This window comes from Oryctolagus cuniculus, chromosome 10 (genome assembly GCF_964237555.1).
Source record: "Oryctolagus cuniculus chromosome 10, mOryCun1.1, whole genome shotgun sequence".
In the NCBI taxonomy this organism is placed as follows: domain Eukaryota; kingdom Metazoa; phylum Chordata; class Mammalia; order Lagomorpha; family Leporidae; genus Oryctolagus; species Oryctolagus cuniculus.
The window spans coordinates 22,889,839-22,905,201 of NC_091441.1; the positions used below are offsets into that span (position 1 = coordinate 22,889,839).

General features: G+C 39.3%; 1 protein-coding gene across 38 annotated transcripts in view; it reads left to right on the plus strand.

Annotated features, from left to right (window-relative positions):
- The window catches only part of TCF4 (transcription factor 4), a 390,316-nt gene that overhangs the window by 188,309 nt on the left and 186,644 nt on the right, over window positions 1–15,363 (plus strand). For all 38 annotated transcript variants that reach the window (XM_051851926.2, XM_070050130.1, XM_070050128.1 and 35 more), the window contains one exon: window positions 14,994–15,058. In XM_051851926.2, coding sequence (XP_051707886.1) covers window positions 14,994–15,058 — 65 coding nt within the window. The remainder of the gene's footprint in view (window positions 1–14,993; window positions 15,059–15,363) is intronic.

Genomic DNA, 15,363 nt, shown 5'->3' on the forward strand with positions numbered 1-15,363 from the left:
TGGTAGAAATGTTTGGGAGAACATTTGCGTATCAAAGCAGCCTAAATATTTGCAAAAAAATGTTTGCTTGAGAAAAAAAGAACCCACTTAGGATTAGGAAGTCACTGCTTAAACATTTTAAAAGCATTTCCAGAAGTCTGTTATTCATGAACTACCACCTAACCTGAAATGCAGGGGTCACATGAAAATCTGTATTTTAGAAAAGCTTATCAGATAATATAGGTTTTGGTTTTTGATTTAGATATGCACCTGTTATATAAAAGTAAAAACAAAGCTTAAAAACCAAATATCTATTTTTTAATTGGTTATCATTTAATGCCCCTGCATTGCCCCAACAAAAGATGATATAAAGAAAAGGCCTCATGAAATGATGGAACATTGAGTAGCTCCAACTCCATTGTTTTATTCTATGCTGGGTTTTTCCCCATCAACCACAACTGTATTGCTGTGATTCGACAGTCTTTCTCTTGGAGTCCAAAAGCTTTCTTTTAATGGGAATACTTTGAACATCTGGGTTTTTTCTTAGTAAAAGAGTTCAACACAGGCATTTTTGTGTTGAGATTATTAATTTTAACTGCATTTTACTGATGGTTTGGAAACAGTGTCTAGAAAACTCAGTACAGGCCAATTTTTCCAATTTGTTAACAATGTAGGAGTTGAGCGCTGACAATTACTGTACTGAAAAGCCCCTCGGATCAGGTGTTATTTTACCATCTGGACATTTTAATTAGTAATAAAAATGTGGATCTGCATACAGAGAAATAGGATCTACAGTACACAATGGCACAATACACTGCATTGGTGCTGAGGTGTGTGTGGCTGCATTGTATAAATGTGTGTGTGTGAGTGTGTGTGTGTGTGTGTGTGTACCTAGGTACATATGTGTTCATTCCTTTTAGCAAACCCAAGCTTGGGATTCTGGCTCCTTTTTCAAACTGGGTACTAACATAATATGAAAAGCACTGACTAGTTTTCTTAAGCAATACAAATATATTTATATGTATATATATGATATCAATTATTTATATGGTGCTTGCTTTCCTAAGTAATAATTATATATTTTTAATGGTCATACTTTCTCAAGTAATACATGGGTTGTCGTGGCACCGCATAATGCTGACATTTCAGGGTGGCTTGGGAAGAAGCTGTGGCTCATCTGTTTCTAGCTGTGTGCTCTAGGTCAAGTGGATTAACTCTGAGTCTTTTTTCCTCACGTGTAGAGTAAAAGTATTAATAATAGTTTGATACTTGCCTAATAGAATTATGATGACGCTCACAGGAGCATGTTTGTGAATGTACTTAATAAAACATAAAGAGTTATAACAATTGTTAATAGAAAATACAAACTACTCATTTTAAGCTCAGATACCATCTTCTATAAATCAATAAATTATCTTGTATTACATAAACAAGGGAGATGCAAAAATAAGGAATTAAATTATTAACATGGAAATTTTAAGACCACCAGAAAAATGTTTTGAGAATTTTCAACATGAAGCAAAATGACCTATTTTTATAAAGAATGTGTGCTCTCTGAAATAATGTTATTCTTAATTAAGGCAGATGCGCGTGCATCTGAGGGAAATAGTGACCCTCTGGAGAAATGGCGAGTGAAATAGTTTAGGGAAATGAGTCTTAGTGTCTTCTCTTTTCGAAAGTGCACGTGTGCTTCTCTTAATCCCTGTGAATTTCATGTTTGCAAACCAGTGAGAACACCTAAACCATAGTCATTATTGTGAAGACCTTCCCAATGTGTACATCTCATGTTCATATATACACACACACACTCACACATAAAAATTTGGCTTAAGAATGTGCCATTCCCAGGAACTGGGGAAGTTGACAGTTTCGCCATTGTACCTGATGAGTCTGGACACTTCTGCAGAAGCTGTTCCTGCTATGATTACAGGTCTGTTTCTTCCCTGAGAATTCTTTGGGAGAAGTGAAAACATTGTTTTTCTTTATTTAAAGGCATGGGAAAATAGCATATTACAGTATAACTATTTTGGTCAAGTTATTAATTTCAGCTTCCTCTGCCTCAATATAATAAATGCATACCTTGATTAGAGAATAAATATTATTTATGTTGTTACATTGTCCCTCATAGCAATATTTATTTATAGTTTACTAAAGTGAATTGGAAAGCTTACACTTGTCTCTGGAACATAGTATTAACAGGAGTGCAGAGTTCCTTTGCATTGGTTGGGAGGATATAAATTTAACTGAGGCAGTCTTCAGTTCATTCATTCAATGTGATAGATGTTAAGCAAACCACAGGAAAAAATCGGAATATTCTAGTTCCAACTGTACATCATTTAAGATTTTTTAGACTTAAGAATGGAAATTGATTGCATTTAATGTGCTACCTGTTTCATTTAAATGTTTGACTCTAATGATCAGTTTTAAATATTCTAGTCTAGTGAACAGATAGGGTCTACAAGTTGCCTGGAGATTCTGGAAATGAGGGTTCACGCAGGTTGCTTTTGAAACTTCAGTTGATGAAAATGACCATGTCTCCTTTAACTTTGAAATTTCAGTCATGAGATAAGAAATTGGGGACCTTCTTTAAAAATAGTCTCGTCAGAGTTTTTGTTGAAAGCTTGGGGGACAGCATTTAAAATTTTAAAAAATAAAGTAATTCAAAGTAAAGTCTGTAGCCAAACTCCTTAATTGTGATGCATTTGCCGAGTTCCCCTCTTCCATCGTCGGGCCTGCTCTGATGCCATATGGCCTACCATGGAACATTTAACTTGTCAGATATAATGGATTGTCCTGGAAGCAGATTTTTGCTTTGAGCACTCGGCTCCTTTCTTGCATTTCACTCTCAGCTCCAGGCTGCAGGATGAAGGATTGTGGTGGAAATGCAAAGAAGAGACACACAGTTGATTCCCCTTAAGAGAGTGACCTATATGCCACAAAATTTTACCCACGTAAAGAGGCATTATCCCCGCCACTGGCCTTAGCAGGCTGCATGTCAGAATCATTTAAATTTGCCTGGACTTAACAGATTGTGCAAACAGTTCAGAATTGAGTGCTTAGGAATAATAAAACGTCGTCATTTTAACTTCTGCAGAAATCGTAGCCACACCAGCCAAAGGATATGTATTATTTTTTGTGACCTATGTGTAACCTAAAGCACCTGGTTTGTAGGTTTTGTCAATTAACTTCATCTCGCAAGTCTGTGGAGGATGCTTAAAAAAAAAATCACCTGGAAATGTTCTGTGGCTTCATTGTTTTTGTTTGGTGAGTAGAGGTGAGGCTGAAGTGACCATTTTGGTGGACAGACAAGTAGCAGCTAATTGTCCTGCCATGCCTCCCAGCTCAACCTTAAGTGAAAAACCTGTTTACTCTGAACTATCTGAAATGAGAGACTTAGCGTCCTGTGGATTTACTTTTTATCTTTAAAAGTAAATAGGATAGTATTCGATGTTGGTTTTGTTCTGGTGATTTTATGGACTATTTTTTTTCCCTTTTGAATTTGTGCTATTGTTTCTGAAATCATAAGCTTGGAAAGCACTAAGAAAAATGTATGATTTTTACATTTATTGGCAAACTTCCTTCAACAAATAAACAGTGCCCTATCTATGAGTATGCATATAGGAGGTATTTTTCTGGTGTAACCTACTGACACCCCAAAGCAATTATTTCAATTATAGAGGGACCCAGAATAGACCATGAACAAGTGGAGACGATGTTCAAGTAACCAATCAGGCACCAACCTGGAGAAAAATAGGTAACCATGTATCTCAGTTCAACCATAAAGTGGCACATGATTTGATTGCAAATATTAATTAATAGATTTTTATATGGCACATAAAAATATATACACAGTAAGAGACCAGGTCCAAGGGTAATTTATTATAAGCACCAAAGATGTGTTGTGTTAGAAATTTAACATTTAATTTGCTTCTACAAATTCATGTAATATATAGACTTCCTAGTATGGGTCCTATAGCTCTGTGAAAACTACAGTGGCCTTGAAAACTAGTTTGGTCAAACTATCCTTGCTAGCCTCAGTTTACACCCATAAAAAAATTTTTTTTTAAGCAGGGAATTCTATGACTCAGCCAAGAGTCCTGATAAAGTCATTATTTAATAATAAGGTGTACTTGTATGTATTTCTTACTAATCCTAAACTGAGCATATTAGTTTTGTTAGTGCCACTGATAGTGTGCCCTTCCACTGGGCCATTCGAATGTGCTCAGACTTAGCACTTCCCAGTTTGGGGAGTGCCTAGCCGTAGCCAGCTCTTGTTGGGGCATGTGCGCCCTCTACTGGCTGCTCACATTGGAACGGACTGATGTGTAGGGTTCTTAATTGTTTTATTTTTCAAGGTTGCGGTGGTTTTGATTGTTTGTCTTTTTGGTGTGGTTTGGTTTTCAGTTTTACATTGTGGATCAGATGTCTGAGGGATTACAAAGTTGTATCTTAGTACTGAGTATGGCTATTAATTTCTGGTTATTTGGAAATAAAGGTGGCATTCTGTTTTTGGTGTATTATTGCTAAATAGGTAGTCTTTATCAAATAACATACAGTATGAATAGATACCCCCCTTGAGTTTTTAAGTGACTGATTTCATATTACCCTAATCTAATTTTTGCTGTTTTCATAGTTCCTCTTGGCCTTATGTATATATATATATATTTTTAGAAATTTATTTATTTATTTTTATTTGACAAGCAGAGTTAGACAGTGAGAGAAAGAGAGAGACAGAGAGAAAGGTCTTCCTTCTGTTGGCTCATCCCCCCAAATGGCCACTAAGGCCGGTGCACTTTGCTGATCCAAAGCCAGGAGCCAGGTGCTTCCTCCTGGTCTCCCATGCGGGTTCAGGGGCCCACGCACTTGGGCCATCCTCCACTGTACTCCCAGGCCACAGCAGAGAGCTGTACTGAAAGAGGAGCAACCGGGACTAGAACCCGGCGCCCATATGGGATGCTGGCGCCGCAGGCGGAGGAGTAACCAAATGAGCCACGGAGCTGGCCCTCTTGGTCTTTTATAGTTACTGAGGATTTTTGTTTGGGCTGTGAATGGGACATAAAGGAGGATCAATGATTGAGATTTTGAAACGTGACTATTTGTCTGTAATGGCTGTGGCAAGTAATCCCTGATAGAGAACTTCCTGTTAGAGTTTATAGTTTCCATTTGTTCTGCCATGGAAAATGAGTGTACATTTATACCCAAATGCTTTATAAAGACATTTTTAAGCTATGCTCACCACCAGACACTGGGAAAGGTAATTTGAGTGGAATTTTTTTTGGTTTTGTTTTGCTTTTTGTTAATATAGAGCATGAGATGTCAAAGGAACCAGTTGCTAATGGTCTGTTTACTCCCAGATTGTTGGATCGAACTCTTCAGGGCAGTTTCAGAAGGCGAGTTTGGCCTCTCTGCCATTGCTTGAGTGAAGAGTGTCCTGGGGCCCTGCTGGGGAAGACCAGAACTCTATAGAATGAATGTGTACTTAACTAGACAAGTGTCAGTTTTATTCATTGTGATTTATTTTACATGAGTTGTATCCTAACAAATAGTAAGACCCCATTGTGAGCTGTTACCATGTCATCCTGCTTAGAATCTCAGATACACATCTTTGCTCACTACCACCTTGTCTTCATGGAGGTGGTGCTGCGTGTTCTTTCTCTGCTTCTCCTTCACCCCACGGCACCTGTGACCAGTGTGTAGTGTTTACTCCTTAGCGTTTCTCCCATCTGATGTCTGAACTCTTGGAGAAGACCGTCCACTGCTGACTCTCCAGCAGGCAGCTCCTGCCAGCCAGACGACACCCACCCATTTGCGTCCCAATGTCATGGTTTTTAGACTTCTTTCACAGCTATGCAGAGGATTTTCACATGTTTCAGAATTGGAGGTTGCTATCTGTGAACTTATATTCCATGAAACACATTTTATTGTGTACTATTGAAAGGATGAGGTCATTCCTTTGGCTACTGCCTGTCTTGCTTTTGCCTGAGCACCCCGCGCTCCCCCCACCCCTCTTCCTGTGCTTCCTGCCTTCCTGTCCTGATTGAGTCATGCTCATAGATTCAGTAAATGGGAGGCTTCTCTTAAACATCACAGCGTCGGACTCAGTGGCTTGCATGATTTTTATCTGTGAACCTTACCTTCCTAACAATAAGTCAGGCCACAGGACAGTTGGACTCTGAGGAGTTCGGCCCTGTTAACCTGATAGTTTCCCTGCTATGAGCCTGTTCTCTTGAAGTTGATCTTGAAGACCAGGTGTGGCTCAAACTATATTATTTTTCTGTAAATCTCATGGTTAGCTCTCTTACTACCCTTTGTCTGCTCTAAAGGTGCCCTGGAATATGTTTCGGATTCTGGGCTAATTTAACTCAGCTTCTCAGCTCTGTATGTTTGGGGACAATAGCCCAATGGTAATTCGATGTTAAGGCTAGAGAACTTATTATTCAATGTTACAAATACACGTATAAATGACACTTGGTTATCTTCTCCTAGGATTAAAAACATGACATATCCGTGTGTGTATATATATGTATGTATAATATTAGTATACATACATATGTACACATACCATATCTAAAAGTCTCATGGCCTTCCATGTCCTTTATTGTTGTGTCATCTTGAGTGTCATATTGGTAATTGTTATGTTCTTCCTAGTTGTAAACTAAGCCTAAAAACCAAGGCTTTCGTGTGAAATTCACAGATCTCCAATATATAAATTAAGTGCATATAAAGGCACTCTAAAACACAGTACTAAGCCTTCGCTTCTGTTTCTGTTCTACTCTGCTTATTCAAAGTTGATCTTTTTTTCTTATCATTTACTAAGACTGTGTTAGGACACAATTTAATGAGCAGCAAATAACTAAGGATTACAAGTGATTTGTGTGGTATAGTAAGACTACTCATTTTCTTCAAATTCACTAGTAAATTCCAAAATATTTAGCGAGACAGCAGTCTTACTCATATAATGTTGTCTCTATTATATCTGGCCAGGTGTCCTGCAATGGAAGCAAAACAACCAAAATTTCACCCTTTGTAGGGCCTTTCCCACCCATGACAGAGCATGGACAGAGAGTACAGGGTGGAAAGGCCCTTTTAAGTTGCAGTCCCACTTAAGTTTGATTCTGGATTCTGAAGGCAACTTCACTTTTGGACTAGGATGGAGAGGAGACACTATGAAGCCAGTGGGCCAGTGAGTGGGATTGAAGATGAGCTCCTCACAAAACTCCAGGGCTCTCAGGTTTATGGATATGTCATTTGTTAATCCCAGGGGAAGATAACCAAGTGTCATTTATACGTGTATTTGTAACACTGAATAATAAGTTCTCTAGCCTTAACATCGAATTAGAATAGAACCCCCAACTACAATAAAAATGTAAAAGTGGGTAGGCAGCACTATTGAGATATTATTCACACTAAGCCAGTGGTAAGTCACTCAGTAGAAGTAAGTTGAGTGATTCTGGGGTTGCCCTGAGGCCTGCCTGTCTCTAGGGGACCCTTGTACAAATTGCTGATTCAGAAAATCATTACTTTGGTGGTTCAAGTGGTGCTTTAGTGGCCTTAAAGAGTTATTTGACACACCTCCCCAAACAGCTAAGTTATCCCCATGATTATACTGATTAATTGCACACTCTGTGGAATTAGTGTTTTTTCAATGAAAGATTTTCCTGCATTTGGAAAATAAAGCATAAAACTCCTGTGCTTTAATTTGATAATACATGTACTTCTCCTAAGCATGACTCTGAGTGAGGGTTTGGTGGTTTTGTTTGTTTGTTTGTTTGGCCATTGTTGTCTGGGGTACATGCACGTATCTAAGGCTGTGTTTTTATTCTGCATGGAGAACGTCATTTTTGACATACCAGAGGATGTTCACTGCAAATTGGTTCAGACATTTTCTTCCATCTTTGACATTATGAATTGAGTTAAAATTGTTCAAGGAGAGAGTTGTGGTAGTAAGAAGATGAGTGGAATAATGTTTGTTATTACAGTACAAAGTAAAAATATAACTGGAATACTCCAAAAAGAAGCAACATATTGTAGAAAAAGGCTTTGATACTGGAATTGGGAGTTTATGTTCTAGTTTTATCTCAGTATCTGTATGACTTCTTCAACTGAATAAGCTGGTTACCCCTTCTTAATTTTACTGACTTGGTTATCACAAGGACTAAAGTGCCCACTTAATGAGTTCCTGGGGTGTGTTCTTACATAAATTAAATTACTTTTCATGCTATATAATGCTTTAGTGAATGTAGATTCTGATCCATGGGCAGTGCCCTCAAGTGAAGAGTTCTGGTGGTGACTCAAGCCGCTCAACACATGTGGGACTGCAGTGCGCACGCTCTCTTGAAGGCAGGGCAGCGCCTAGACAAGCTGCTGTGACTCAGTGAGGAAGTGCAGCCGAAACTCATGGTTTCCAGCAGAATCAGAGCTAGACCATGACTGACTGTCCTGTTTTGATGACTAAAAGGACACCAGTGATAGGGTTAATGCCAGTCTTTACCAGAAAAAATGGCCGACTTCCCATTTCCCATTATTCCTTGTTACATACACGCTAAGTGTAGTCACCCTTCCCTCACCTGGCCTTCTATTCTGATTTTAGAAAGAAGAGGAAGACAAGGATTTCCTGGGCTGTGGGGTAGCTAGCATGTTTGTTGGGATTGAGGCATAGTTCTTGTAGTGTGAAATTTATTTTAAATTTTTATTTTTAAATGACTAGTAACAGACAGAATTGTCCTGCTATAGTAATACTGTAGGAGAGATCCAGCACTCTTCTGAAATTCTAGGAACTGGGAGCATAATGTCAACTTCTAATTTGTTGCAAACTCACACTCTTATCTCCAGGATGGGAGCAAGGTAATTACAGTCGACAGCTAGTCAGAAGTGTAAGGGTATTCCTGCATGTCCACAGATCCCAATGAGAAATTTAAGCCAGTGGGAACGTTGCCAAATAAATAGTCAAAAATGATTTTCTATCAGTTTAAATAAAATTCAAAATTTGAGCTTATGTTAGAAAATCACAAACATAGATCAGCACAGTGAATTCTTCCTGTGAAGGTTTTTTGTTTGTTTGTTTGTTTGTTTAAATAACAGTAGTTCCTAAAGTTCATCAGGATTTGCATTACTTGATTTAAAAAGGATGTGGGCCAGGATTTGCATTCAAATACGTTTGGGAAACATTGTTTTAACTAAATCAAGTGTCTTCACTGCAGGACTTCTCAGAGCCTTCAGCGCACTAAGATATGATGTAAATTTCTAAGGGAAGGTTTTGGATAGCTTTTAACATTTCCCAGATCCCTTTAATTAGTCTCCTTTTTGGTTTTTTGGAGCTGGTTATGGGATTGCTATTCCATAGAAGACACTTATTTGTGATGCAGGATTGCCCTTTATTAGAATTATATTCTTACTTTTGCTTTTCTCCATATATTTTACTAGGAAGTCAGAGTCCTCACATAGGGAATGTGTAGAAACTCAGTTTTCTGCCATGTTTTTGTTAATTAGTTGCTTCGAGTTAACGTGGAGATGGTAGCAGTTAATTGTGAGACGTCACAGATTCTGTGTATATCATTTGTACAGCCATAAAGTACCCAGAGACCTTTTAAGAATAAAACACCATGTAAATGTAAATTATCACCGCCTATAAGACACTTTCATTAATTTCATATCAAATTCATGAGTGTTTTGAGCTCTGGGATTTGAGAGACTTTGGTATTGGGCCTCTTCATTTATTTATACATTCTTTTCAGAGTTTATACACGAGCAACATAGCATAGTGCTAAGACCACAGCCTCGGGAAACACACTTGCCAGGGTTTGCCCCTATATCTGTGTGGCCTTGGGCAGTTTATACCTTAGTTTCCTCATCTGTAAAATGGAGTTGTGGCACTAGGGTTGTTGTGCAGACCGAATGAGTCAATTTTCATGGAACCCTTTGGGTTGTGGCTGATAAAAGATAAGGAGTCAGCTGCTCTTATTTGAGTATAGCAGGAAAGGCAGACATGGAAAAAATTAAAGGACTATAAATAATAAGAGCATGTATATTTTCTGAACCACTGAAAATTCCAGTCATTGTTTAATGAAGTAGCCCTTTCAATGTACTTTTTGGAAAAAAAAAATCATCGGGTAACTGGAAATGGGTGAGGGCTGGGGCCAGGGACAGAAATTTATTCTGAGTCAAGCATGTTTATGATGAGTTCTGTAGTCTGATGCTGGGGAACAAAAGGCTCATTCTTCAGTCCCCAGAATGAGGACTAACAGTGAAACAGCCTTGCTTAGTATTGTCCTGCAGCATCAGATAACTTTCATCAAGGGTTGTCACAGGATGATGTGTTCCACCACACAGGTGCTTCGGTTTCAGTAGTGGGAGAAGCACTTAGCATTTATAGATCTTTTTTTTAAAAAAAAGTGGCCTTTTACTAACGACAGGATGCAAACCCAAACATGACCTGTTATTATCCCACTGGCCAACCACCAGAAGGATTGTCTGTGTCCCAGATTATCTCCAGAAATTATTTTATTGACAAGTTGTACTTCTCTGTCTCTAGTTTTGTCCACGGGGCTTGGAGCAGTCGCATGTGTCCAGGTGCGCTAATCTACCAAAGAGGATGCTCCTGGAAGCAGCCCTGTGCATGGAGTGGATTTATGAGACCATTTTTCCCCTTCATGTAATATTTTCATTGTTGTCCAATTCCCTTACAATAGGAAACCATGGGTATGTTGGAAGAAAAATCGGAAGTCAAATAGCAAATATAATACAAAAAATAAAAAAGCAATAAAACCTGAATTCTGTAGACATTTGTTATACATAGTGCTCCCAAGTTAAAAAAAAAGAACACAGTTTTTTCATCTCCTTCTTGGGACAGCAAGATAAAAGCTTATTAAATAGATCAGCAGAAGTATCTGTGTTTGGAAAAAAGGAGAAAGTTGCTTGTATTTTCTGCTTCGAACAGTTATTCAGGGGCAACAGCAGAAGCAAGAGAGTCCTTTATTCCTGCCATTTGGCCCTTCCTAATAATCAGATTCGCATGCAGGTTTTAGCAGCGGGATGGGCTCAGTTGGGACAGCACACGTGTTGCCTTTCTGGATTGTTTGCTCACTGTCGACTCGGACTTGTTCTAGAGGAGGCTGCCGGTTGACCTCCTTTGTCTCCAGCAGGATTGATTGATTGACGGATGTTGTGTCTGTTCATTTTCTGCATTCTTCTCATTTCGTCGAAAAAACTGTGGTGTGGTATCCCATGTTCCTCACACACATCATTTTTGCAGAAGAAATTTGTTTAGCCAATATGTCACCTTAGTTTATGAAATCTTCTCTCGCTTTTGTTCAGCCCCCAGTGCTCTGGTTAGGTCATACCATTCGTTTCATGCACGGAGAGCATCACCAGCAGCAAAATTTAACATTTGGTCCTTTTAGGTATAAAAATGAATCAAATCCCTGACAAGATTTATTTATGGTTTATATTTCAGGAGCCACCCCCCCCCCAACTACACATGCACCCTTTTATGAGCATACAGCAAATGTTACTAACGGGTACTTTTAGTTTTTAAAATATGGACAACAGTACTCCATGCAGTAAAAGATTTGAGCGATTAATGCTACCCTTATGCCTCTTTTGAGTAGTTTTAGCCATGGGGCTTGGCACTGCCACCATTGTCTTTGTGCCAAAAAATATCCGCAGCGGCTGTCGCATTCTAGTACTGGAGGGTTGTCTCGAAAATTCTGCAGTGAGCGCGCAGGGTTTGTTCATCACCGCTATGTCTTTAAAATATTGGAAAAATAGAACCTTAGCTCTTTCGAAGCTCTGTTGTGGTTGTGGGGCTGGTGGAGGTGGGGGGGGGGGTGAAGAATGGAGAAAGGAGGAATGAAGCTGTTGGCACCAGCCCCTTGGTGTAAGTGACAGAATTCCATGCCTAGCATAGAGCAAACATACATATTTAGGAGCTTTTGTGTTCATCAGCTCACATAGGTACTTAAAGAGTCCCCCTCAACAGTGTCATTAGTGCTTTTGGAAATTTTGTTATCTGAAACAAATGTTCCAGTGAATTTTAAGCAGAAAGTCAACATCAAGACCATAGCTAATTTTTAATGGACAATTTACACAAAAGGTACAGGTTTTTTTTTTTTTTTTTTTTTTCCCCCCAGAAACGGAGGTGTCATTTTAAAATGGCTGCTTTTTATCCTTGGGAGATGATCGGAGTTGCTCTCTTCTGTTGGGGAAGGTGCTTGGGTTTTATCCACAATCCCTGCTTATTTTGCTCCCAAACAGGGGTTTGGGCTCCGAGGGCAGATTTATAGTTGAATTTGGGAACAAAAAGATGTAATAAAGTTAAAGGCTTACACAATCAGAATGAAATGTGTTTGCTCCTGATCTCTGGAGCGATCTATTTGATGGTAAAAGTGGATGCTACAGATGAAATCTTCACAAGGAGCATAATCCTTCAAAAAAAAAAAAAAAAAAAAGGCAGGGCCACCTCCCAGCCTCCTGCTGGCTGCGCTGCCTCTTTGGTACCTCGCAGACTTCGACAGAGTCCTGGACGGGTGCCCATTGATGTCATGGAAACACTCAAATTACTGAGAATGATTCATGTCTATGCTGGTCTCTTATCCTCCCCCACACAAACAGGAGTAGATTTTTAACCCTGACAACTTGTAATTTGCAGTGGGTTTATTTTTGTATCTGGATAAATATTTTTTAACAAGCAAAATTAAGATTAAGCAGTCTGTATCTGATATGATAGTAAAGAGTACTTGGGGGACTCTGTGCACCAGGGTTTCAGAATCTTCTCCCTGCACCCTCTTCGTTGTCTCACTTCCAAACCACCCCCTGCCGCCGCCGCCCCCCAGCCCCATGGTCTTCCCTTCCTGCTCTTCCTCTTTCTTTCTTTCTCTCCCACCTATTCCACTGTCTTTTTGAAATCTTCTCATTTGCATTGCTCCTCTAGCTTTAAAATAATGGAAAGAATCACCCCAACTTCTGGGTGTGAAGTGAGGCAGATCCTGGTAGGAAAATGCTCCTTTCCAGCTCTGTGTCCTGGAGTAGAATTAGGAAATGATGCTGGCTGGTGAAATTCTGCAGGGGGTCACTTGGGTAATTCCTTTTAGAGGAAAAAAAGTAGGTGGTCTTTCTTACTCCTGTTGTATTTTACAGTTCAGTGTTTAGAAATTACAAAACCAGGACGTATGATCTTCAGTTTCCTTTGAAGTCAGAGCAGATTCTATTGTATTTATCTTTCTGTTTTGCTGCCTTTCTACCTGTCTGCCTGCCCATCTACCTGTCTGCCTGTTGCCGAACAAGTGAATATTATGTCACAGTGAATTATGCAGTGGTTGCATAGAGGATTTTTTAGATGCAAGAGGTTAAAGAAGGACACGTGTCCTTTGATACAATGCACAAAACTATTTGTTAGTAACATTTATGAAGACAAGCTAAAGGGTGTAAGCAGCTTCAATTTGACTTACACAATGAGTGACTATGTATGATCATTTACTCTGCTTGTACAGGAAAGTGCATTTTTGCTTCAATGTGAAAGCCCCATACAATGAAACTTACTCTCTTAAATCTCTCAGGACAGGCAGTCTGGGGGATGGTATCTTATTTCGCTGGAATTGAAACTGATATGAGCATTGATTTTATACTTTGCACTGAACACTAGACCAGAAGTGGGGTTGAGGGGATGTTTTCCTAAGTTTGCAATTCATTGAAATCAGTAGAAAAGTTAATATTGGACAAGGGAGGGTTAATTCTTAAGACTCAGGTTGGCTTTCTTTGCAAATCACCTTCCATGTGGATTGAATTTATCAGATCCACTCTTTGTGTAGTAGAAGGAAGGCACGTTCTGATAGTTGACTGAAAGATGAAAAGACTACTGTTACTTTTAGCATTTGTGTTCACTTGGGTTGAGAGAGGAAAACTTGGGGGCTGTAAACTCTAGAAGGTTGTCCGTTCAGTCCCTCCAAATACAAGTTTTGAATTTTCCCAGTGGGAAAAGAATAGTGCCATGTAGCTCTACTCTAGAAGAAAGAAGCGTCCTTCAGTCTTGAGTGGGGTAGGATCCTGGGCACTTGACTGCCTCACTACCCCCTTTTAAGTCCTGGTACAGACAATTTTCTGTGATGACTTTTCCTGTTGTTAGTTGTATTCTACTGCTTAGATGTCTTATAATGCGATTTCATTATCTATCCTGCCGTTTTTTCAGGCTAAGTATACTTTCAAAAGAAACTAATGTGCATTCTTGATTTTATCCTTTGATATGGCCCAATAGCATTTGAGGCTCTATACATCTCTGTGGAGAAGTCTACAGATAAAAATTAGGTTGTCAGAATTGGAACAAGACGTTTTCATATCCCTGGATACTTGTGCTGCTGAGTCTACTGGTAGAATGTGAACTTGGGTTCAGAGTGGACAAAAGTCATTAACCCTCCTTCTCCAATGTAAATTTCATCATCATCTTGATTGTGATGGGACTTACTTTACCCCAGGGAAAGGGAGGAGAGAGAGAGAGAGAGAGAAGGGGAGAGAGAAAGAAAGAGTAAAGGGGAGAGAGAGAGAGAGAGAGATTCAGAATTTTGAGTAGTTTCTTTGCTAAATTCACCATCTGGAGAGCCTGTGATTGATTAGCTTTGGCCTCACCATTAAGTGTCAATATAATCAATGGGAATTACTAGGCTAGGGTCATTACATAGATAATTTGCCTGCTGTGTAAATAAAAATGAAATTGTTTAAATTTCGGGAGAGAGAAAGAAAGTGAAAATAAGGACTGACAATTTGTTTGTTAGAGAAAGTGGAGGCCATTGGAATGACAGTTTTTGGAAGTGTGGAGCAGTTTGGCTAAGAATAGGAATGAAGGATATTTTTTTCCAGTTTATCATAGTCAGAGTGAGGAAGTGCTGTTCCCTCTCTTGCTTGCATACATTGCCTACTTTACGTATGTAAACATCGGAGAAGAGAAGTAGATGCCTGTTACCTGCAGGAGGATTTTTTTACAAGGAAAAACATCATTTACACTTTTTTGTTATTTCTCTTGGCAGGTAAAACAGAAAGAGGCTCCTACTCATCTTATGGGAGAGAATCAAACTTACAGGGTTGCCACCAGGTAAGTGAGAATCTGGGTTGAGGAAGGGTTTGGGAGGATGGACCTGGAAAATCAGTTTGTTTTGTAACTGTGGCTATACGTGTTCAGCTGTGACACTGAGATGTACTGAAAGTCTGTCTTTCATGAAAGAACAGAGAGCTTAGGACTAACAAACACTTCATCTTTAGATCTCTGCCGTTTCAGAGCTGTAGTCGCTGGCTTGTGCTGCTGCTTTAATCCTCAGCCGGGACCAGTGGCACTGTTTGCAAACCAGCAATGCCAGTTAAAGTGGTTCTATCAAAAGAGTTTATTTGCAGTTAAGAACT